Source organism: Pseudorca crassidens, chromosome X (assembly GCF_039906515.1).
Source record: "Pseudorca crassidens isolate mPseCra1 chromosome X, mPseCra1.hap1, whole genome shotgun sequence".
Lineage (NCBI taxonomy): Eukaryota > Metazoa > Chordata > Mammalia > Artiodactyla > Delphinidae > Pseudorca > Pseudorca crassidens.
Genome location: NC_090317.1, coordinates 33479707 through 33506514, shown reverse-complemented (window position 1 = coordinate 33506514; position 26808 = coordinate 33479707). Strand labels below are relative to the sequence as shown.

The window sequence follows — 26808 nt, the reverse complement described above, 5'->3', positions numbered from 1 at the left end:
TCCCTGGGATAAACCCTATTTCAGCACAGTCTATTATTCTTTTAATGTATTGTTGAATTCAGCTTGCTAATATTTTGTTAAGGATGTTTTTGTATCTATGTTCATCAGTACTATTGGTCTGTAATTTTCTTTTTTGTGATATCTTTTCTGGTTTGGGCAGCAGGACGATGCTGGCCTTTTGGAATGAACTTGAAAACATTCCTTCCTCTTCAAGTTTCTGGAATAGTCTGAGAAGGACAGACATTAACTCTTTTCTAAATATTTGATGGAATTCCCCTTTGTCACCATCTGTTCCTGGAATTTTTTTTTATTACTGATTCAATTTTATTACTCAGAATTGGTCTGTTCATATTTTCTATTTCTTCCTGATTCAGTCTTGGGAGGTACATTTCTAGGAATTTGTCCATTTCTTCTAAGTTGTCCATTTTATTGGTATAGACTTGTTCATAGTAATATTTTATGATCCTTTGTACTTCTGTGATGTTGACTTAACTCCCCATTTTTCATTTCTGAATTTATAGTTTTGAACCCTCTCTCATTTTTTTCTTTATGAGTCTGGCTAAAGGTTCATCAATTTTGTTTATCTTTTTAAAGAACAAGCTCTTAGTTTTATTGATCTTTTCTATTTTTTTAGTCTCTATTTTATTTATTTCTACTCTGATATTTATGATTTCTTTCCTTCTACTAACTTGGGGTTTTGTTCTATTTCTAGTTCATTTAGTGTAAGGTTTGGTTGTATATTTGAGATTTTCTGGTTTCCTGAGGCAGGCTTGTATCACTATAAACTTCCCTTCTAGAACTGTTTTTGCTGCATCACATAGATTTTGGATCATTGTGCTTTCATTTTCATTTGTCTCCATGTATTTTTTGATCTCCTCTTTGATTTATTCAGAGACCTATTGGTTATTTAGCAGCATATTGTTTAGCCTCCATGTGTTTATGATTTTTGAAGTTTTTATCTTGCAGTTGATTTCTGATCTCATAGTGTTGCAATGTGATGTTTAATATGATTTCAATCTTCTTCAATTTACTAAGATTTGTTTTGTAGCTTAGCATGGGATCTACTCTGGAGAATGTTCCATGTGCACTTGAAAAGCATGTGTATTCTGCTGCTTTGGATGGAATGTTCTATATAAATCTATTAGGTCCATCCAGTATAATGTATCATTTAAGGCCAGTGTTTCCTTATTGATTTTTGGTCTGGATGATCTGTCCATTGATGTAAGTGGAGTGTTAAAATCCCCTACTATTATTGTGTTCCTGTCAATTCCTCCCTTTATCTGTTAATATTCACTTTACACATTTAGGTGCTCCTATGTCGGGTGCATACATATTTACAATTGTTATATCTTCTTTTGGATTGATCCCTTGATCCTTATGTAATGTCCTTCTTTGTCTCTTGTAACAGTTTTTATTTTAAAGTTTATTTTTTTGTGGTATAAGTATTTCTGTGCTGGCTTTCTTTTCATTTCTATTTGCATGGAATAACTTCTTCCATTCCCTCAGTTTCATTCTCTTGTCTTTAGATCTCAAGTAAGTCTCTTGTAGGCAGCATAGTGATAGGGCTTGTTTTTGTATCTGTTCAGCCACTCTATGTCTTTTGATTGGAACATTAATTCATTTACATTTAAGTAATTATTGATAGGTATGTACTTATTGCCATTTTGTTCATTGTTTTGGGGCTGTTTTGTAGTTCTATTTTTTCATTTATACTTCTTTTGTTCTCTTCCCTTGTGATTTGATAACTATCTTTAGTGTTATGTTTGGACTTCTTTCTCTTTTTGTGTGTATTTCTATTATAGATTTTGTTTGTGGTTACAATGAACTTTATATATATCTATATAAATATATGATTATTTTAAGTTGCTATCTCTTAAGTTCAAATGCATTTTAACAAACCTGAATTTTTATGTCCTTCCCCACTTTTAATGTTTTGGACATCATAGTTTACAACCTTTTTGTTTTGTGTATCCCTTAACTACTTACTGTGGATATAGATGATTTTACTACTTTTGTCTTTTAAGCTTCTTACTAATTTCATAAGTGATTGATCTACTACCTTCACTATATATTTGTCTTTAGCAATGAGATTTTCTTTTGTAATTTTCATTTTTCTGGTTGTGGAGTTGTGGTCTTTCTTTTCCAATTAGAGTAGTACCTTTAATATTTCTTCTGAAACTGATTTCATGGTTCTGAATTCTTTTAGCTTTTGCTCGTCTGCAAAATTCTTGATCTCTCCTTTAATTCTGAGTGACAGCCCCGTTAGGTAGAGTATTCTTGGTAGTAGGTTTTTTCCTTTCATCACTTTTAATATATCATGCCACTCTTTCTGACCTGCAGAGTTTCTGCTGAAAAGTCAACTGATAGCCTCATGGGAGTTCCCTCGTACATAACTTGCTGCTTTTCCTTTGGTGCTTTTAATATTCTCTTTTTATCTTTAATTTTTGCCATTTTAATTACAATGTGTCTTGGCCTGTTCCTCTTTGAGTTTATCCTGTTTGAGACTCTCTGTGATTCCTGGACCTGGATGGCTGTTTTCTTTCCCAGGTTAGAAAAGTTTTCAGCTATTATGACTTCAAATAAGTTCCCTGCACATTTTTCTCTCTCTCCTCTTTCTGGGATCCCTACAATGCAAGTGTTAATAGGCTTGATGTTGTCCCAGAGGTCTCTTAAACTGTCCTGATATTTAAAAAAAAAAAAATTTTCTGTTCTGCCTGAGTGATTTCCACTGCTCTGCTTTCCAGTTCCCTGATCTCTTCCTTTGTATCATCTAATCTACTGTTGATTCCTTCTGGTTTATTTTTTATTTGTTATTGTATTCTTCAGCTTTGCTTGGTTCTTATTTATATTTTCTAACTCTTTGTTTAAAAACTTCTAACGTCTAACTGTGTTTATCCATCCTTCTCCTGAGTTATTTGAGCACCTTCATGATCATTACCTTGAACTCTTTATCAGATAGACTGTTTATCTCCATTTAGTTCTTCTGGGGCTTTATCTTGTTCCTCCTTTAAGCACATATTTCTCTGCTGCCTCATTTTGTCTAATTTGCTGTTTTTATTTCTCTGTTTCTGGTAGATGGGTTACATTTCCTGACCTTGGAGAAGTGGCCTTATGTAGGAGACTTCCTATGCCTTTCAGCAGTGCACTCCCCTCTGGTCACCAGAGCTACATGCTCTAGTGGTGTCATCTATGTGAGCTGCATGGGCCCTTCTTTTGTGGTGGGCTGACTACTATAGGCATGCTTGTAGGTAAGGCTGGCCCCCAGTCTGGTTGGCTGCTGGGCCCTGCCTATTGTGAAGATTGCTGGTTGCTGGTGGGCAGGGCTGTGTCCCATCATGTCTGGTGGCACAGTCCAGGGGTTCCTGAGGCTAATGCTGGCCTGCTGGTGGGCAGGGTAGGGTCCTGTGATCTCTGGTGCTAGAATTGGCACTTGCCAGCACCATTGTCCTCATGGTAGAATGAGCTCCCCAAAATGGCTACTGCTAGCATGTATGTCCCCAGGGTGGATCCAAGTTTTCTCCTGCCTCTCCAGGAGGCTAAGATAGCAAGTGGTTATGACCCAGGCTCCTTTCATATTACTGCCTCTGCCCTGGGTCTCAGAGCTTGTGAGGCTTTGTGTGTGCCAAGAGTAGAGTCTCTTTTTCCTACAGCCCTCCCCAAAAGTAAGCCCCACTGGCCTTCAAAGCCAAACATTCTGGGGACTTGTCTTCCTGGTGCAAGCCCCCTGGGCGAGGAGCCCAACGTGGGGCTTGGACCACTCACTCCTTAGGAAGAACCCTTGCAATTGTAATATCCTCTCATTTGTGGGTTACCTACCCAGGGGGATGGGTCTTGACTATATTGTGTCTCTACCCCTCCAACCTGTCTCATTTTGGTTCCTTCTTTACATTTTTAGTTGTAAAAGATCTTTACTATCAGTCTTCAGGTTGTCCTCATTGATGGTTGTTTGTAAATAGTTGTAATTTTGATGTTCCTATGAGAGGAGGTGAACTCAGGGTCTTTCTACTTTACCATCTTGGCCACTCCCTCCCTGCATCTTTATTTTAACTAACTTATAACTGAAATTTGGGATTTACTTCAATTACAAATGTAAGCAATAAACCAAAATAGTAATTTGCAATATCTGTAACAGTATCACCAATAGTCATTACAAATACTTGAAAATCATATTCGGTTGTGGCAGATATCTTGCCATATGATAGATGCTCATCACTATTTCAAATTTCAGGAGCTGTTAGGCCCATTACTAGATTTTGTTATTTAATGTGCTAATTAAAACCTGCATATATTACTGTTTCTAAATTTTATCTTTAATATTTTGATAGCAGAATGTCAAAATAATTTATTTCCTTTGCAATCTCCTGTATGTTATTTTATATATTAAAAACATTATTCTAAAAAAAAAAAAATTATTCTAAGAAGAGATCCTTAGGTACAAAAAGGTTTGGAACCCTTTCCCTAGATTTTTGTATGACTTCTTTTCACCAAAGTTCTCCCTAAAAGATCATGACCTTGAAGTTTCCCTTTATAAGAAAGATCCTGTTCCCAACCGCACCTGTCTCCTGAGTTTTAAACAACTATATTCACAGAGAATTCCATATTGATACTCACAAACATCTCTAACTTTACACAATCCAACGTGAGTCCATTACTTTCACTGCCAAAATCCTGCTCCTTCATCTATGTTCTTGTGCTTAATGGCATCCCCATCTACCTAATGACACAAAACAAAATTTTCATTTACTTATTAACTCTTGCCTCTCCCTCACATGCCACATCCTATCAATCACCATATCCTATCAATGGAACTTCTAAATGGCTCAAAAAATCTGTCTATTCTCCCAATCCCCTCTACTCTTCCCTTAATTCTTTCCCTTGTATAATAATCTTTTTTTTTTTAACCTGTTACAAGAGAATTGAGGCCACCCTCTACCCAAGTCTTGACTTTCTTCCTGGAACCCATGAGTCTATTTTTTCTCAAGTTCTCAGGGTCTGGCTCCATTACTCAATGTCTTTTTCTCCACATCTTCAAACTCCCTCTCCTGAATATTTTTCCAATAGCATGTAAGGGTGTTCAACTGTCTGATTTTATCTTTAAGAAAGCTAACTATCCACACTCACCTATCTGCATTTACTCTCCTTATTTCTCACTGCTTTGTGGAATCAACAGATATACATTTAAATCACTTTGTGCATCCAGTTAACAACTCTGTTCTTTTGCCGTTTAACACTTTCTTCTCATCTCTCTTCTACCTTTTTGTATAAGGCCCAATAATTTCTGCCACCCATTCATACTACTATGTCTTCTAATAGAAAGGAACAACCAGTCTTTAGACCTAGTGTAATTTTTCCAACTGTTTCCAACTTTGCCTCCTCAGGGACCTTTATCTAACATCTTAGCCTTTCTTTTCTGTATCTTTAAGCTCTTCCATTCTATTGGCCTTCACCTTTAATGTGTAAGCATATTATTGTACCTTAAATATAATCTTAGTTTCCGCAATCTTCATTAGCTTGTGAGCAATGTAGGGGAGGAAAAATAATTTTCCCTCTACCCTTCTGAGTTTTGGGCTTAGACTCCTATAATAAAACACAGTTTAAAAAGAGAAAACAAATATGTTTATTAACATGTATATATTATGTATACATGGGAGATACCCAGAAAAACTAAGTAACTACCCCAAATGGTGTAAGCCATCACCTTAAATACCATCTTCAGCTAAAGACAAATAAAGATGTGGGGTGGGGGAAACCAGTTATAAGAGGCGACCAGGAAAAGCTAGGTAAACAAGGGTTAGGTTTGTTATGCAGAATTAAGTGGGCTTCTTCTCCATTGATAAGATTCTCTTATGATTTAGTCATCCTTCTCTTCCAGGTACAGAGAGGAAAATGTTTACGAATGGAGATTTCCTTTGTAAATGCAAATTTCTCTTAGGCTGTTTTCAGAGCTTCTCTTGTGTCTGTCATTTCTCAAAATAACTCAAAATAATCCTTACGCCAAAGACGCATATTTTGGTGTGGCATATTCTGCTACCCATCAGTAGTAATGTTGCCATATTTCGATGTTATCTCAAATTTCACTTCCTCATGCACTCAGCCATATTATAGTTGGACCTCCCTAGGACCTCCCTCACTGTTTAAAAAATAAAATTCAACTGAGTAAATTGTAAGATCTAATTGGCTTTATTCAATGATTCATGAATTGGGTAGCATCCCTTCTAGTGAATAAATAAGGACTTCAAAGGAAGTCCTTCAAATGGAAGGTTTTTACAGGCAGAAGGAGAGTGGGGCAAGGAAGTTATTAGCAAAAGAAAATAATTATTTCAGGTTAGGTCATCTTCTTTTGAGGGAAAAGGTAATGGAAGGGGTCATTATGCAGATTACCTCATTAGTGCTGACCAGGAAATTTCAGATTGCTTAAAAGTCACATTATTGGGAGAAGTTGAGACTATTAAGCCTTAGTTTGCTGTCATGGAGGCAGATGACTCCATTTGATGCTTGCTATTTCTTTTTAACACCCAGCTGTCCAGAAACTCTTACACAGGTTTATCTTACAAACCCTGGGCATTCCTTTTGTCACCTCATGAACTGTCTTCTCATGCTTTCCTGCTTACGAAGAATCTTCTTCTTTTAGTTCCACTTCCCTCAAAGTCATTTAAGGTCTTTTCCTTACTCGATATCCTTCATTCATGCATGCCTAGGTTCCTACTCTTCTCAAAGCTAAAAACTCCTTAAGTTCAAAGTTGACTCTCAACCTGATTCTGACTTCCTTAAAATTCCCACTGCATCATCACAATACTGATTTATCTGCCAAAGTATGCAAAATATTTCTCCAACTCTCAGTCACACTTTGTCACCTGAGAACTAAGGCAGCACTGCTTGTGTTTGTTTTGTCTTCTATGCTCTTCTCTGAAAATAGTTCCTTCATCTTCTGCTGTCAATTCCCATTGTCAAGGGACTCACTTATTACTCTGTGAGGCAAGGGACCATTCCCATCAGCCTGACATTGTGTCATCCTCCTAGGTGTCCTTGAAAAAATTCCTCTCCATGAAAAACTCATGAAAATAGATACCTAGGAGATAGCCCTGCAGTTCAGTAAAAAATTCCCTTAATCTATGTTTTCATTTTGATGTTGGTCAATCTGCTCCAGGAAATGTATTTTATAATCTCTCTTTCCTCTATCTAATTACCATTTATTATTCATCTCTTGGCAATCTGTTTCCTGTCTTCACTACTCCACTATAATTGTTCTCTCTATAATCACCAGTGACCTCATTTTCAAAGACAGAGGAAATGTTTCAAATTCTAGACCCTTCTGTGACATTTGATGCTGTTGAGGATGCCTTGTTCAGAACACTCCCTCTTTTTGCCTGTTATGACATAATTTTTCGTTCACAGTGAACTATTACCATGCTGCTGATAGCCACTTTGCAAATTTTGCTACTGGTAATTTTGATCTTACCAGAAGATGTCAAAAGAAGTTTATCAGACCAGGCTCACACATACGCTGACAATGTAACGCTATGTAATGACTACTGTCTGGCCAACACTGATTGTAAGATACTATCAATTGTAAGATGCATCACACATTAGAAGATGTTAAAATCTAAAAGAAATGTACATCTAAGAATGATTGGCATATGGTATTATTATCTGATTGAAGAGAATTGATCTGTGTTGCTTGAATTCAAGGCTTCAAGAAATAATGCGAACATCTTTATACATTCTCTGAACTTACTTGCCTTATCTGAAGTAAAATAACTGCACCAAGTTATTTTATGGCTTTTATGAGGCTAGAATAAAATAATGCATATAAAGTATATACTGCAGATACAGTACCAAAGTTAGTAAGCACTCAATAAATGATAGTAGTCATGGTAGTCATAGTAACACATATTTTCAATAAAAACTTGAACTATAACTATTACTGAATTCAGTGTTCCTAAAATGCTAAGACTCCACATGTTTATTGAAAGTATTTTTTTCTCTCTGAGTTTAAGTAACCTTAATGAATAATAATCACTTTCACAGGATTTTCTGAGAACTAAATGAGATAATGCATGCAAAATATTTGACTGTTTATTGGTTGAAGTAGTACCTGATATTTTCAGCCGAATGTGAATTATAACTTATCTTTGTTCTTTCTAAAATTCTAAAGATGATGTAGATTAATTGAAGTTAATTTCAGAAAGACTTAGTAATTCTAGTTAATAATTCCTTCTTTTTATGTTTTTTGTCTGGATTAAATAATATATGAAAGTATGTAATAATTATAAAACACATGACTCAGCGTGTGACAAATAAAAAGCACTCAGTAAAAAGTAGTTATTATTATTGCAATTGTTATTTATACCTGGCATTTTCTTTCTTTTTTTTTTTTTTAACGTTTTTATTGGAGTATAATTGCTTTACAATGGTGTGTTAGTTTCTGCTTTATAACAAAGTGAATCAGTTATACATATACATATGTTCCCATATCTCTTTCCTCTTGCATCTCCCTCCCTCCCACCCTCCCTATCCCACCCTTCTAGCTGGTCACAAAACACTGAGCTGATCTCCCTATGCTATGCAACTGCTTCCCACTAGTTACCTATTTTATTTTTGGTAGTGTATATATATCCATATATACACTACCACTCTCTCACTTTGTCCCAGCTTATCCTTCCCCCTCCTGGTGTCCTCAAGTCCATTCTCTAGTAGGTCTGCGTCTTTATTCCCATCTTGCCCCTAGGTTCTTCATGACCTTTTTTTTTTTTTTTAAGATTCCATATATATGTGTTAATATACGGTATTTGTTTTTTTCTTTCTGCCTTAGTTCACTCTGTATGACAGACTCTAGGTCCATCCACCTCACTACAAATAACTCAATTTCATTTCTTTTTATAGCTGAGTAATATTCCATTTATATATGTGCCACATCTTCTTTATCCATTCATCTGTCGATGGACACTTAGGTTGCTTCCATGTCCTGGCTATTGTAAATAGAGCTGCAATGAACGTTGTGGTACATGACTCCTTTTGAATTATGGTTTTCTCAGGGTATATGCCCAGTAGTGGGGTTGCTGGGTCGTATGGTAGTTTTATTTTTACTTTTTTAAGGAACCTCCATACTGTTCTCCATAGTGGCTGTATCAGTTTACATTCCCACCAACGGTGTCGGAGGGTTCCCTTTTCTCCACATCCTCTCCAGCATTTATTGTTTGTAGATTTTTTTAAATTAATTAATTTATTTTGGGCTGTGTTAGGTCTTCGTTTCTGTGCGAGGGCTTTCTCTAGTTGTGGCAAGTGGGGGCCACTCTTCATTGCGATGCACAGGCCTCTCACTATCGCAGCCTCTCTTGTTGCGGAGCACAGGCTCCAGACGCGCAGGCTCAGTAGTTGTGGCACACAGGCCTAGTTGCTCCGCGGCATGTGGGATCTTCATAGACCAGGGTGTGAACCCGTGTCCCCTGCATTAGCAGGCAGATTCTCAACCACTGCGCCACCAGGGAAGCCCCTGTTTGTAGATTTTTTGATGATGGCCATTCTGACCGGTGTGAGATGATATCGCATTGTAGTTTTGATTTGCATTTCTCTAATGATTAATGATGTTGAGCATTCCTTCATGTGTTTGTTGGCAATCTGTATATCTTCTTTGGAGTTCATTTTCACTTTTTCTCCTTGGACATATCAAAGGTTTAAAAATATCAAAGACTGCTTCATTATACTTGCTAAATTAATTTAACTTTTCTGAAGTTAACTTCACCAAATAACATGCGCCTTTCATAATTTTTACGACAATGAGTGAGATGATGCATGTAAAATATTTAGTTGCTATTACTGATGTTGTTTATGTTTACCCTGACATAACATCACCTGAATTTCTACTAGCTGACAAATTTAAAATACTGAGAAAGACTTCATAAATTTGCTAAATTTAACTCTCCAGGGCTTAAGTAACTTCATCCATTAATATAGAACAGCAGCTCTCAAACTCTTTGGTGTCAGGACCTATTTATACTTTTCGAAATAATTGAAGACCTCAAAGAGCTTTTGTTTGTGTGGATTATATCTATTGATATTTATTATAATATAACTTAAAACTGAGAAATATTTAACATATTTATGAATCATTTCATTTTAAATAACAGTAATGAATCCATTTAATGTCAATGTAAATACTTTTTATAAAAATAAACTATATTTCCCAAAAATAATTGAGAGAAGGCCGACATTGTTTTACAGTTTTAAAATCTCTTTAATATTTAGTTTTAGGGAAATATAGTTGGATTCTCATTTATGTATCTGCATTCAACCTGTTTTATGTTATTAGGTTGAAGTTTATAAAGAAAATGCAGTTTTAAAGATAAATAGCTGGAAAAGGGAAACATAGCAAACTCTCTAAAAGAGTATCAGAGGCCCCCCAGGGTCCTTGAACCACACTTTGAAAACTGCTGACATATACTTTTAATTGTTTTTTAAGTATTGATTAAGATAATCTGTACAATAGGTACTGCTATTAATGCTGCTTTAGCTGCTATTATTTACATTTCATTTCCAGATACTGACAAAAGAACTTAAGTTTCTTGTTTTGTTGACTGCATTCACAGTTTCTGAAAAACCAAAAACAAATAAAACTAGTGATGATATAGATTTGGTAAAACGGTTAAGCTCCTTCACCAAATAATATCTGTATTTTAGGAGTTTTAACCAAATTGAGATAATACATTTTATATCTTTAATGTCAGTAATATGCATGGCTCAATGCCTGGCATACAAGATAGACTCAATAAAAGGCAGCCTTAGAATCACTCTTTGTTCAATGTACATAAAATTATACAAATAGATGCCAGGGATAAAATTGGCGTCACATACCCAATAACTCCTTTAGCTCATCTGGGATCACTCTGCTACCCTCTCTTGTTGTCTCTCAACAGGCTTACTTTTAGGCCCAAGAATCCTTTAGGAAAGTGAATAAATCTTTTAACAGAAACAAGCTAATACCAGTTCAGAGCTGGGCTCTGAGTAATGCTGACTTCCACTGACCTTCTGATCAGAGTGTGAGGCCTTCCCTAGAAACTTCAGATATCTAGAAATACCTAAAATATTGTGCAGCATTTCCTTGGGAATTGAATCTCCACTCCAGCACTTGTTTCCTGAGTGTAGATATGTCTACCCTTGTCAGGATTCCTCCAGAATGAATGCAAACTCCCCAGATCAAGTTTCTAGCCTCAGGCTCTGGTTCTCACATTGCTAGAGGGCAGGGGAGGGGGGCAGTTTGGAAGGGGAGCCATTCCACTATACCCCTCCTCTGGTCTTGCTATAGGATCCTGAGAAAGTATAACATAGTTTTCTACCAACATTTTGTCAGAAAACCGCCTTCTTCTCTATATTTATATGAAAATGTTGAGCGTTTCCACTCAGGAGGCCAAGACTTTTGCTCTAGAAATAATCACTTCCAAAGTTAGCAGTGGTAGTAAATCTTAGAGACTTTTATGATCTGAGGTCTAATAGCCATTTCTTTCTCTGTTCCAGAAAGGACTTCTATGTCTTCTTTTAATTTCTTCAATTTTTAAAATATTGAACTTTTGTTAGAGACACTTCCAAAGATTGTAAAGTTAGATAGAATTATATAGTAAAGACCCATGTACTCATTACCCAGCTCCAAGATTTATCAGTTTATGGACTGCCTTCTTTCATCCATACTTCCATCCACTTCTCCCTCCCATATTATTTTGAAATAAACCTCAGAATCGTAATACTTTATCCTTAAATACTTCAGTCTCTATATCTAAAAATATAAGATTTTTTCTACAGAACCACAATATCAACATCACGTTTAAAAATTAATGAACAAAAATTATTTAATATCATCAAAAGGCCATTGTTCAAAATTTCCACCTGTGTCATGAATATTTTTTAAAATTTATTTGCATCAAGATCCCAAGAAGGTCCACATATTATAATGCTTGATAGGTCTTTTAAGTCTCTCTTAATCTTAGGTTCTCTCTCTAATTTTTTCTCTTGTAAATGATTTGTGTTTAAGTAACCCGTCCCTCTTTTCTTAATCTCATATTAGCTTCCTTAACTCCAGAAAACTTCCTGCAGCCTAATCCTCACTAAAACATTTCATGAAGGATAAAGCCAATACTGACTTTTTTCAGGCAAGCTGGATCTACACTCTTTCTAGATATTCCCTCATATTTATAACTTTTGGAATAAAGATCCTAACAGTACAAACCGACCACATTCTTACCTGTCATTTTATAACTCTTAAGAAATGTAATCTGCGTGGTTCATCAAACTGGGTGAATATTACCTTCTGATACTTGCCACTCTTCCCATCCAGAGTTCAAAGTTCACCGGATCCTGCACTGTATTACCTGAGGACACTTTCTGTTTGCAGTGTCTCCTAGTTTTCACAGCCGTTTTTACTTTCTTGAATGGCATGCCCAGGTTCAGGGTTGCAGGCATATACCAATACCCCAAGAAGTCTTGTCACATCTATCACTGGTTCTCATACCATCACTTGGCCTCTTTCTCTAGAAAAAACAACAAACAAAAAAAAACGGTCATTTAAGAAATTCAGGGTCTGAGTTAGAAGGCTTAAAGATCACTTTCCAAAGACTCTTTCTTCCTCATGTCTTCCTAGAAATTAATTACCAATCAATATCCTCAGCGAGCTCTTAGCAAAGAAACATTTACCATTTATTTCCTTCTTGATCATCCAGCCAAACACTGTATACCTGACAAAGTGTGTTAAGACTCCTGTAGGGGAGTTCCCTGGTGGCCTAGCGGTTGGGATTCTGGGTTCAATCCCTGGTCAGGAAACTGAGATCCCATCACCCACGCTGTGCGGCAAAAAAAAAAAAAAAAGAATCTATAGGGACTTTCAGTTTCAGATTTGTCACTGTTCCCTAAAGCCAACAATGATCTTTGAGAGTGCGCTTCTATCCCCTCTCACAGTTCATAGTGCAGATATCCACCAGCTCAGGATTCCTCATAATAATCTCTGATGGAATCCTAAAAATGCAGTCTGAATTTTCCCAGGCTTCAAGTTCCTGTGGACACAAGAGAGAATAAATTAACATTAAAATTTGAATTTCACTTGCAAGTTATCCCTACTTATTAATGTAGGACCTCTTCGAGATCTACCATAATGATTTCTAAAAATTTCTAGGTTTCTTACTTATGCTCAGGCATAAGAGCACCTTCTGCTCCCACCTCCTTGTTGATATCTTCTGCCTGTGAGCTTCTTTATTAATGGAAGTGCTTACCAAATTACTACCTCTCAGTATTCTTAAAAAACAAAAGAGTTCAAAACTCCACACAGAAATGGGAGGACTGTATCTTTCCCAACTCAGCATTTCTATCTGTCTCTTGACCCTGCTTAAGCACAGAGTCTCAGGAAAATGCTTACTAAAAAGACAATCCTTTCAGTTTCTGCATAGATTATGTCCACACTGTGGTCAGATCTAATTCCTGTTTGGGGGACATACTATCCTCTCCATCTCCAGTAACTCCAGAGCTCCTAGGCCCTGTCTCCAAAGGACACACACACAGAAGTTCCTCTTCTTGACCACTTTCCTCAGGAAAAGATGTCCTTGGCTAAAAGCTCAGCCAACCCTGATATGCTATAATTACTCTTGTAGGTGGCATACACATCATTTTTATTGCATTTGGAAGCTGCTTAAAAATGAACAGTTGATAACAAACGTAGTAAGGTAGATAGCTAGTGGGAAGCAGCCGCATGGCACAGGGATATTCGCTCGTGCTTTGTGACAGCCTGGAGGGGTGGGATAGGGAGGGTGGGAGGGAGGGAGACGCAAGAGGGAAGAGATATGGGAACATATGTATATGTATAACTGATTCACTTTGTTATAAAGCAGAAACTAACACACCATTGTAAAGCAATTATACCCCAATAAAGATGTTAAAAAAAAAAATGAACAGTTGAATTTATTGACGTCATTGAGTATAGATGTGAAGTTATTCACTCATTCAACAAATATTTATTGAGTGCTTTCTATGAGCCAGGACAGTTCTAGGAATTGGAGATAAAACAAAAAAGACACGAACCACTCTTATGCACAACCATACCTATAATTATCTCAATAATGATAATTCCACATCTTCTACAGGAAATTTGGCGAGAAGGCATTCCTAACTTGAAAAAAGCTGTCATTTTCTGATATCATACTGCTACTCTTTCATGTGACTACCCATTTATGCTGTGAATAGCCTTCAACAGATAGATCTAAATTTTCTTCAGTGAAATGCAATTAAATGCATCCCACTGTACAAATCTGTGCGACCCTTCAATATGTTGTAACAATGTCCTACCTTCTTTTCTGTTCCTGTAGGTGTATCAGTTCCTATCCCAGTGATTGGACTGAGGGATGAAGACAAGGTGTTCATCAACAACACCACCTGCGTGCTGAATGACCCAAATTTCGTTCTTATTGGGTCCTTCGTAGCTTTCTTCATACCGCTGACGATCATGGTGATTACATACTGTCTAACGATCCACGTCCTTCGCCGACAAGCTCTGATGTTACTGCACGGCCACACGGAGGAACCGCCCGGAATTAGCCTGGATTTCCTGAAGTGCTGCAAGAGGAATACTGATGAAGAGAACTCTGCAAACCCTAACCAAGATTTGAACCCACGCCGAAGGAAGAAGAAGGAAAGACGGCCAAGGGGCACCATGCAAGCTATCAACAATGAACGAAAAGCCTCGAAAGTCCTTGGCATTGTTTTCTTTGTGTTTCTGATCATGTGGTGCCCGTTTTTTATTACTAATATCCTGTCGGTTCTTTGTGGGAAGGCTTGTAATCAAAAGCTAATGGAAAAACTTCTGAATGTGTTTGTTTGGATTGGCTATGTTTGTTCAGGAATTAATCCTCTGGTGTACACTCTTTTCAACAAAGTTTACCGAAGGGCTTTCTCCAACTATTTGCGCTGCAATTATAAGGCAGATAAAAAGCCTCCGATCAGACAAATACCGAGAGTTGCTGCCACTGCTTTGTCTGGGAGGGAGCTTAATGTTAACATTTACCGGCACACCAATGAACCAGTGATTAAGAAAGCTGATGACCAGGAGGCCGGTATAGAGATGCAAATGGAGAATTTGGAGCTACCAGTTAATCCCTCCAATGTGGTTAGTGAAAGGATTAGTAGTGTGTAAGAAAGAGCGGTGCAGTCTTTTCCTACAGTAAAGCTACAAATGTAGGAAACTGTTCTATAATTCTTCTGTCGGTCATAACCTAATGTAAATATTGCTGTCTGAAAAAGTTGTTTTTATATATAGCTTTGCAATCCTGTACTTTACAATCATGCTTACAGTAGTGAGATTTAGGGTTCTGTATTTACTGTTTATAATAGATTGAGAATAATTTACTTTGGTTGTTTGATGCAAACATGTTGATTTTTTCCCCCTTCCTTCCTTCCTTCCTCCTTCCCTCCCTCTCTTTCTTGCTTTCCTTCTTTCCCTCTTCTCTCTCTCTCTTTTTCTTTTTCACATACGGAAGTGTTGATCTTCATCTCAGGTGACATTTGCAGGAGACCAGAATGATGCACAGGACAGTGGTTACACTTCAACCACGCCAAAATTGAACAAATTCAGTGAAATCTATTTTCTGGGTTAACAGTAAATATACACTTTAAATTCTTGCTCAGCTCATCTACACACATAAACACAGTAAGATAGGTTCTGCCTTCTGATAATCTATCATAACTATTAGTGAGTCAAAGGCAGAACTTAGCCTTGTTGTCACACATAGGGGAAATTTTGACATTGTCAGAATGTTCTGTTGATATTTTACTGCAATGTCTGTCACCAGACATAGTGGTATTTTAACATAGCAGCTGGTTAACCAGGACTACAGAAGTGGAAGGATGATACAAGATATATACACCAATAACAGCTTTTCACTTCTTACAGACAATGTTCAAATTCTGATTATAATGACAAGCAAACTGGAATTAGTGTTTTCATTCTGGTCCTTAGTAAATACCTAATTCCATGATTAAACTGGGAAACAAAATCCCAGAGTTATTTCCCAATCCAGGATTCATCATCAATTGGGTTTTGATCTCAGGATCCTGGAAGTTTGTGTGCTACACACAAAATGAAATTAGCATTTTGAGCCTTATTAAAATAGTATATTAATTACGGTACCTCTATCTATAGGACCTAATTTAGCAGTCCATTTTTGAGTAAAACTTGCATTGGAAGCATAGATGATCAAAAGCTTGGAAGTTTTGCTTGATTAAGGACTACAGAACTGGGCCCTTAGAATGTGAAAAAAAAGTAATTAAAAAGAAGCTTTTACTGAACTTTGGGAAAAACAGAAATACAGAGTTTCCATTTGGATTTTAAACAAAATGTATCTCATTTACAGATCCTTCCAAACTCTCTAGTGCAGGCAAGGCTGCAGCTAATTTGTAAAAGTGGCAAGCTCTTCATTGTACTGCAATTATGTACCAGAAGTTTAAATCTTTGTTAAAATATAGTGTTGCGTTACAGTAAGTGTTGGCCATTGTTTCATTCTTGGGCCTGCTGCTCTCTAAGAGTTCAGTACCATTTTACTAGTTTGTTAACCGTGAAAGGTTTTCAAACATTGCTAAAGTCAGACCATTAAGTCTATGCTGTGTGCAGAGTGTACAAGGGTTTCCAGTAACTGTATTTCCATGTGTGTCCATGTCACACAACTGTGGATCAATTTCTGAAGAGTTCATGATGCTATTTCTTATGCCTGACAGTTACTTACACACCTTAGAGTATCTTGAAATTGGTGAAGGCAGAATCTGAATTTCTAAAATCCCTGGTGTGTGTCCTCAACACACAGCATAGATAAATCCAACAGTCTGCCACAAGGGTGGTGGGAGAGCCAACGGACGTATTTGAGGACACTCATACGGTCCCTACGTGATTTGCAACACTGCCAAATGCCGGTCAATTGCTTGAGCATGCCCAATTATGACATGAAAGTAAAGTCTACCTGCCTGTTGGCTCTGTTGAACTGCAGGTTAAAACAGTTATATGAAATTGAGTGAGATCTAATTCTTACTGAAATGAAAATGTCTGAAGAAACACACCACGCACTGAGCATGAGTTCTGCACATACAGATGGTGTCCTGCATGTATGCCGTGTATGATGCATAAATCCATCGATTTGTATTAATGTAAGGCAGAGTAGGTGATATAAGAAGGACTGAAGCAAATCCTTCAGCAGTCTTTAAAAAGACCACGCAATCAGATCTGAAGTATGGTGAGTATTAGAGAAAATTGGAAACATCTGATTTCTTTCCTGAACCAACGGAGCAAGCTCATAGCACATGTTTTACAAAGAAATAAAATATAAACCACAGATTTTCAAAAGCACTAGCAATAAGTTGAACGATAATAGCTTACAGCACATTTGTTAATAATTCTTATGCCATCAAGTAGTAGTACTTAATAGTACCCAACACAGTAATTATTCTCAAATTGTGTGCTATTCATAAGTTCTGTGCAGTTCGGTATGAAACAAGTACACTCATTTGGATATAAACCTTACAGTTCAATGTTAAACCTACACCTTTTATAAATGTTTTAAAGTCCATGTGATAAGTGTAAACGTGGTGAATTTACTGTCAAACAGATCATTTTGATGTTCTATTATGTATGTATATCTGTTTAAGACATGTGCAACAGACTGCCTTATATTATTTCCTGTAAGTCTTCTTTCAACAAGTGGTACTTTTTGTGAGTGGTTTCAAAGTGTTGTCTTATTCCTGGTTCCTGTATGTTATCCATTCCAGGTTTTTGTGATACTTCCTATTAATTTATTAAATTTATTAAATGTTGCCTAATATGTCACCTTTTTTCCCCCTGCATCTTTTGAGGGAAAAATACACCACTTCATTTCTTGGAAAATTAAACTGTAACCTGTTAAATAAGTTCATAAAGACAAATACAACCAGAAAATATTACTCTTCTCTATGTACTCAAAGACTGTGACACTTGAGGAAAGACAAGAGGTGTAAACAACAAACACAATATTAATAACAACATCACTGATGCCTGGTAAGCAGAATAACTGCAGTCTCAAATTATCCTACTTTCCTTAACCTGAGCAGGGGCCTGGGGTGGCTCATATGCTCTCTTTGCTATAGGTATCATTGCTATCTTATTCCCATCAAACTCTAAGCTCCCCTAGAGAGGACCATGTTTACCTTATTGATGGTTTTATCCCCAGTTGATAGCGGCCACTCTATGTTCAACAGACACATATTGAGCGTCAGTATTTGTGGGCATTGTATTATCTGTTCCTGTTGCCAGAAGGAGTCTTACAACTCCCCACTATTTAGTCATGTGGTGTGACTTGATCACCTTAACTGACCCCTATCCCAAATGGCTTTGGATACCTGTGCAATCATCAGGGTGACCATACTAAGCTGCTCTGTTCCTCCATACCTGAAGCCATGGGTGACAAAATACACTGGCCTTTTCTTTCAACATTTGTACCTTCCTGACGCTGAGTGAGCCCACTGGCATGAGTTCAGTTCCCTGAGAAGAAAGCAGGAATACCTCATTCCTTTGCAACCATGACTAGGTTGAGTCCTAGGAATGGGTCAAAGGATAAAGGTTGAACTGCCACTTTGAAACAACAGCGTCACTGCTGCCCATGGCTAGAAATATCTTGTACCACTGAAGCTAGGGACTACTCTTCCCCAACAGCAAGGCAACGGAGAGAGGTTGAAATTTCTGATGGCACAGACCTGGAGTTGTTACTACCAATGAAAGGGAAGGAGGGGCAGAGGAAGACTGGAGTGCCACATCCCATTGTACAGGAAGGTCTTCATGGTCTGAGGAAAGAAAGATGCTCCTTGCCATCAGGCAGCCGTACATTTCTGCTTACAGCAGAAACACACAGTTTCCACACAGTTAATCAGCTCCCCCTTAAGTCAATGCAATCTCCATGGTTGAGGCCCATTTCTCCTTGTATATTCCCCTAGACATATATTAACATATCACACAGAAAGCTGAATATATTAGAAAGAGGTATTTTTATAGGCAATGCCAACAGGAGTAGGTGACAGCATAGTGGCTCTCAAATATTATGTGACCCATAGCACACACTTTTTTTTTTTTTTTTTTTTGCGGTACGCGGGCCTCTCACTGCTGTGGCCTCTCCCGTTGCGGAGCACAGGCTCCGGACGCGCAGTCTCAGCGGCCATGGCTCACGGGCCCAGCCTCTCCGCGGCATGTGGGATCCTCCCGGACCGGGGCACGAACCCATGTCCCCTGCATCGGCAGGCGGACTGTCAACCACTGCGCCACCAGGGAAGCCCATATAGCACACACTTTTAAACATAAATAGCTCTAAGATGGGTCCTCTGGGATATAAATTCTGAGATGGAAATAAGTGTGCAGGATGTTTATTAGGAAGTGATCTTGGGACCCATCTGCACGGGGAAAGGCAAAAAAGGATGACTGGGCAGAGGGAAAAGTTGGGCTGTGATGTAGTTACAATAAGGACTTACTCCCCCTGCATCTTTGGTAGGGAAAATATACCACTTCACCTCATTTTCTTTGAAAGTTAAATTGAATTCTATAAAATAAGTTCAAAAAGACATACTTAACCAAAAAGTATCACCTTTCCTGACTAATTCTGCATGTATTCAAAGACTATAACACCAGGGGAAAGACAATTGAGAGGTGTGAACAACAAAAACAATATCACACTTAGATGACTCTCATGGGAAGCTTCAGAGTTGTCCCAAGTTGAAGCACCGCTATAGCACCACTGTCCCCAAGAGAGATATATGACTTTATGCCAGGTCACTCTCTTCAACAGAGGCAACTCCCCAAGAGGGCTTATACCTGAAAGTTGTCAAGTCCACAATCTCCCATCACCTGGGGAATAAACCCTTCAGCCCTGAAGGTAGGATCTGGTCAGTGTATCATAGCATCTGTAACAAATAGTACATTTATTGAGTAGAAAAGATTCACCACCTAATTCAAAAAGATTCACCACCTAGTTCAGCACCTATACAAATAACATGAAAGAACCTGGCTGCCTGTTACTTAAGCCAAAATCAAGGCAAATGGAGGTGAAAATAAATATATGTTTTTATATGAGATTTCTTTTCATGCTAAAGGTGTTCTCAATCAACAGATTTCTGAACCCATCTGGATAGCTCAGGCTAAGATGCAGTAAAAAACAATCCCGAAGTCTCAATGGCTTAACAAAACAAACACTCATTTTGCTCTCACACTCCATGTCTAACGTGGGTTGCCAGGAAACCTCTTCTCATCATAGTTACTCTGGGAAAAAATGGTGATAAAGGCTTCATCCTTCACACTTGCTTCCATGTAGCAGAGGGACAGAAATTTAGTGAACCTATTTCTTAAACCAAAACTAACCCTACCGTTTACTTTCCATTTAATCCTAACTCTATCCATACCCTCATGTCTTACCTATAACATTATTTCTGTTCTTAACTTTATCCTTAAAGCTATCTCATTATTTCTGTTCTTAACTTTATCCTTAAAGCTATCTCTATGTGTATCCTGTCCTGCTCTTAACTTTATAATTAATTCTAACCCTGACTCTTGTTTCTAAATTAACTCTAACCATGATCCTGCCTTCCGCGAACTCTAACCTTACTCAAAACTCTAACCTCACACTTACTATTAACTCCAATGCTTCCTTTGTCTTTACCCCTCCCTTAGGGCTAACTATAAACTTTCTTCTAACCTTACATCTAAGCTCCAGGTCTAGCTCTAATTATTTCTATTTTATTCTAAAAAAAATTTCTTTTTGTTAAGAGTCTGAGAAGCTGGACTGGAAGACACAGAAGGAAACTTTATGCTTGATCCTTTTGTACTTCTCTGTCTTAAAACCTCACAAGGGGCCAAACACAGACGTGCTTTGTTTTATGTAAACAGGTGGTTCATACATTTAAAAATCTCCACTTTGCTATAATGGAAACCAAGGTCAGTGAGGTAAAGGGTCTTCCCCTAAATCACACTGCTGGAAAGAGCAGAGACTGAACTATCTGGTTTCTAAGGCTGTGCTGTTCCCAATATACCATATGACTCCTCTTTACTGTCCCATAGGCAAAACTGGCTTCCCCAGGGCAGGAAGCACAACCCATATTAAAGTGCATCTTTCCAAGTGTTACCACTTCAAAATGGGGCAAAGAAGTAGATGAGTGCAAGTTAGGAATAGCCTTTTTAAAATTCATTCACTCCTGCCGTTAAAATTAATAAGGATGGCCATGTATAGTCCACTGTGAATCCCTATTATGAGAGAGTTTTACCCTGAATAGGTTGGAAAAGGGGACAAGGATTGAACAAACAACGACTAACATGAGATTCATAGTGACAAAGACAACTCTCTCAGAAGTGACTTGTTTATGCTTAAGATGAAAGGGGTGCTTGAAACACAATAAAATAATTTTGATGATGAAGATAATGTTGCCGATGACATTCTAACATCAAAGAAAATACAATTACTATTTCAACAGGGGATTCATTCTAAGACTAGTGTCTTAGCCCATTCAGGCTGCTATAACAAAATACCACACACTTGGTGGTCTGTAAACAATAGAAATTTATTTCTCACAGTTCTGGACACTGGGAAGTCCAAGATCATGGTGTCAGCATGGTTCTATTCTGGTGAAGGCCCTCTCCTAGGTTGCAGACTGCCTGTGTCCTGCCATGTCTTCACATGGTGGAAGGGGTGAGGGAGCTTTCTGAAGCCTCTTTTATAAGGGCATTAATCCTATTCATGAGGGCTCCAGCCTCATGCCTAAGCATCTTCCAAAGACCCACCTCCAAATACCATCATGTTGAGCATTAGAACTTCAATATATGAATGGGGAGGGGGGACACAAATATTCAGGCCATAGCAAGTAGTTTAATTTTACTAGGCAAAAAGGCTAAAATTTTATTTCAATGTTTAATTCAGAAATTACCCATATGCTTTTTATGGAAAAACCTAGCTTAGCTCTTCCCAGCTGAAGTAATCTTTCTGTGTAAGACGGTCTAACAGAGACAGTCAACAAAAAGGCTCAAAGGGAAAAAAAACAGGAGAGACATTCAATTCCAAAACCTACTAGGGTATGTTTTTAACAGAACTGGCAATAACTTACATGAAAGCTGCTCCTGGATGGTAATATAATTTAATATCCCCACTGCATGATTCTAAGGAGAATTTTGCAGGCCTTTGAGCATCAAGGGTATGGGTTCTCAGTAAATCACTGAAGTGTGGAGCTGCTCTAGTTTCAAGTGTCTCCAGACCCCATCATTAAGTACTTTTCCTCTACTGTTCACTCCTTTCCTCTTTCATATCTGTATAATTTTTTTCAGTTTTACAAATATTTTATTTTTTAACAATAAATACAATTAATATTACAAGAAGCAATACATGATAAGATTTTATTTGCATTATTTTTTAACACAGTTCTATTGAGGTACAATCTACAAGTCTGGGACTGGTAGTAGGAGTAGAGATTTACTGCAAATAGGCATGAAGGAAGTTTTGTGGGTGATGAAAATGTCCTAAAACTAGATTGTGGGGATGGTAGCACAATTCTATCAATCTACTAAAAATTATTGAATTATACACTAAGTGTCTGTATTCTTTTGAATGGATGCTCTGTGAAAAATGCATTCAAGCAGGTAATGAATTCAAAGATACCACCACAGTTAGTTTGGCAACCTCTGGACAAACCATAGCCTACGTTGCCACTGGAGCTTCATGACAGCCTGGATCTCTTACCTAGGTGGAAACTAAGGACTTTGGTGATTCTATTGGTTTCTTCAGAACACTTTGACCTTTTACACTGCCATTGCTGTGCTATATAGCTTACTGGGCCTTGAGAATAATCTAAACCACCCAGATGCCTCCTGATCCTGATGCCCCAATTCAGATGGTACCTCAGGAATATGTCATCTTTAAAAATTAGAGTGTGGGAGTTCCCTAGTGGTCCAGTGGTTAAGACTCTGCGCTTCCAATGCAGGGGGTGTGGGTTCCATCCCTGGTTTGGGAACTAAGATCCCACATGCCCCGTGATGTGGCCAAATTAAAAAAACAATTAGAGTGGGAGCCAAGTGCCCTGAAAGTACCTTCACTAAAAGCAACTGAGAAGCACATACATTAACCTATACACCTTCTCAGTCACTCCTCCTGGTCTTCTGAAACGATACCATGATAACAGACCAGAGGCTGTTTCAAAGAGATAGTGTCTTAAGGGAAAGATACTGGTCCTTCATTTTATTGTAGGAACCACCCTTCGGTTCAATTTTGGAAACTCTTGGTTCATTTCTCTGTTACGATTCAATCAATAGATCTTCTGCCCTCCAAATGTACACTATTTTCCCTTAGGTGATTAAAGAAGAATAGAAAACAGCATATTACATATTACTTACTACTTCAAGTCACTGTAAAGCCAGTAAGTAAACACATAATCCTTTACTTTGTTAGTGGTCAGCAGTTCAGAGAAAGCTAATAACGCAATGAAACTAGTAGCAACAAAACCGGAGAGGAGTTTAACAGAGAGAACCAGCAAAAGAAAGGGCCAAAAAGGGCCTTGTTAACAGTATACTCACTGCTGGAGGTCTAGAAAGCTGTGCACACATGCTAGGCTGCACCCACTCAGGAGGGACTAGAGTGGACATTTTAGACATGGGACAGATCTGAAAGCCTTCCCCAAGCCACACACAGATTTATCTGCAAAGGATGGAAGTTTTACTGCCTCATGGGAATCAAGAACCAATTATGCCAAATCACTAGCAGAACACTAAGCAGTGCTAACTTTAAGGATGACGTCTAGGAAGCCAGACTTTAAAAATAAACACAAGGAGGGGCTTCCCCTGGTGGCACAGTGGTTAAGAATCCGCCTGCCAATGCAGGAGACACGGGTTCAAGCCCTCGTCCAGGAAAATCCCACATGCCACGGAGCAACTGAGCCCATGCACCACAACTACTGAGCTTGGGTTCTAGAGCCCATGAGCCACAACTACTGAGCCCGCGCACCACAACTACTGAAGCCTGCACACCTAGAGCCCGTGCTCCATAACAAGAGAAGCCACTGCAATGAGAAGCCCACACACCGCAACGAAGAGTAGCCCCAGCTCGCCACATCTAGAGAAAGCCCGCACACAGCGACGAGCGACAAAGGCCCAACGCAGCCAAAAATAAATAAATAATACATTTTTATATATATAAATAAAATAAACTCAAGGAGAAAAAATAGAGTTGCACCATCAGAGGCCTGCATACTGTGTGGGAAATAGATTTTGCAGAATTAGTTTATACAAGTCATTGAGAAACAAACAAAAATAAAAAGCCTAGCCCTAGTGGGTAATCAGAATCCAGACTTGCTACAGTATATGATCTAAAATATCTAGTTATCCATTTAAAAAATTAGACAAGCAAAGAGACAAAATAGTGTGAACCATGTTCAGGAAAAACAGAAGGCAATAGAATTTGATTCTGATGGGGTCCAGGAGTTAAACTCAGCAGAAAAAGACTTCAAAGCTGCTATTAAACCATAAATAAGAAAGAATGACAACATCTCACTAAAGAGAGAATATCAATCAAGAGGTAGAAATTATCAATAAGAACCAAATAGAAATCCTATAGCTCTAAAAAGTACAATAATTGAAATGAACCTTTGCTAAGGGCAGTTTGGCAGGTCCTCAAAAGATTAAACAAAGAATTACCATATGATCCAACAATTCTACCCACAGGTACATACTCAAGAGAATTGAAAAAATATGTCTACATAAAAACTTGTACATAGCAACATTATTCATAATAGCCAAAAGGTGGAAACAACCCAGATGTCCATCAACTGATGAATGAATAAATTGTGGTAGATTCAGGAAATGGAATATTATTTGGCAATTTAAAAAATGTAGTTCTGATAGCTGCTACAAATGAATAAAGCTTGCAAACATTATGTGGAGTGAAAGAAGTCAGTATTTTCACTTCACATATTTCATAAATATGATTATGTTTATATGAAATGTCCAGAATATTGACAATTCACCTACAGAATGTGTATTAATGATTGTCTAGGGCTAAGGATAGGAACATGGATTAACTGTAAATGGGCAGCAGAGATCTTATTGGGTCAAATGAAACATTCTAAAATTAAGTTGTACACTTAAAACAGGTGAATGAAGAAATTCCCTGGAGGTCCAGTGGTTAGGACTCAGCTCTTTTACTGCCAGAGCCCCAGTTTGATCCCTGCTCGGGGAGCTAATATCCTGCAAGCCACACAGCACGGCCAAAAAAGAAAAACAAAAGAAAAAAAAAAAAACAGGTGAATGATGAATTTTATGGTATATAATGAAAATTCAAAAGAACTATTTATATATATATTTATGTTACATATATACATACATACATATACATATATACACGTGTGTGTGTGTTGTTGTGAGCCTATAAAAGTTGTGATTCAGCCATGTCAAAGAAATCAGAGACAAAGAAATAATATAGTTACTTACATTATTATAATCTTTCTCAATGTTGATTAACAGTATTTCATAAAATGAGTTTGGAAGCTTTCCTCCTGATCCACACCTCTAAAATAGTTTGAATTTGAGTAAAAAAGTTTGATCTTTTCTTGAAGCTTAGAAAGACTCCACCTGTAAAACCTGGGTCCTGGGGCTACAAAATCTTGCCCTGGGGATTTTCTTTGGGGTTAGAGGGAAATCTCATTGACAACTTTCTCAATTTCTTCCATACTAATTGATCTCTTCTTATTCTCTATCTCTTCTCCAAGGAATTTTGATTTCAAATCACTAATTTTATCTTACTTTCAAATATATTTTTGGAGATATGATAAAGTACTATCTAATTCTTTTAGGTTTTTATCAGTGATTATGTCCACATTCTTAGTTCTAATTAAGTGCATTTATGCTTTCTAAATAACTTTCTTGATTATTTTAGGCAACTTGTTACTTCCATACTTGACGAATTGTATTTCTTTGATATATTACATTTCACCAGCTCTTTTTCAGTATTTACATGAATTGGTTTAATTTCCAACACGAATGTAAAAATATTTATTCCCTTCTCATATGTAACATGAGATATGGATAATGGTTTTAGACCCTCATTTGTATTTTCCTTGTACCTAGTTTTTGTTAATAATCTCAGCAACTGATATTCACATTATTGATTTATTTTGTACATTACTTAGATTCTATATTGAAGAGTTTTTGCCATTAATATTGATTTTATAACCTTTATACATCATCCATTAATTTCAAAGCTTACTGGTTTCAGTGATGGCTCTGATAACTTGTCCCTATTTCTTAAACTCTTGATTTATTTCCATTTTCAGTTTTCTAAAACTATTTAAACAATATTTTTCCAGGAAGAGTAATTATTAGTATATTTTCTGAGTTTTTGCAAATCTGAGACTATCTCTTTATTACCCTTGCACATAAATGATAGCTTAGTTGGGCATAGAATTCGTAGGTAAAAATATTCTCCCCTCAAACCTACATATCTGCTACCCAAATTTCCTGACAGGTTATTTTTTTAATGCTTGTAGAATTTTACTTCATTCTTAAAATTCAATACTGTATACATGTAGATCTCTTTTCCTTAATTTTTTATAGTACTTGGTAGGTTTTTTGAGTTTGAAAAGACTTTATATAGCTATAGGGAAATTTTTTCTATAATTTCTTATTGTTTGTTCTGAGCCATGTACTCTGTTTTATGCTTCTAGGATCCTATGATATACATTTTAGATGTTTTTTATCATTTTTTTCATGTCTCATCCTTTTATTCATGATAGTCATTTACACATCCCTTT

General features: G+C 37.4%; 1 protein-coding gene across 1 annotated transcript in view; it reads left to right on the top strand.

Annotated features, from left to right (window-relative positions):
• The window catches only part of HTR2C (5-hydroxytryptamine receptor 2C), a 258251-nt gene extending 240434 nt beyond the window's left edge, over positions 1–17817 (top strand). The window contains exon 6 of the mRNA XM_067722943.1: positions 14340–17817. Coding sequence (XP_067579044.1) covers positions 14340–15163 — 824 coding nt within the window. The 3' untranslated portion in view covers positions 15164–17817. The remainder of the gene's footprint in view (positions 1–14339) is intronic.
• The last annotated feature ends 8991 nt before the right edge of the window (positions 17818–26808 follow it).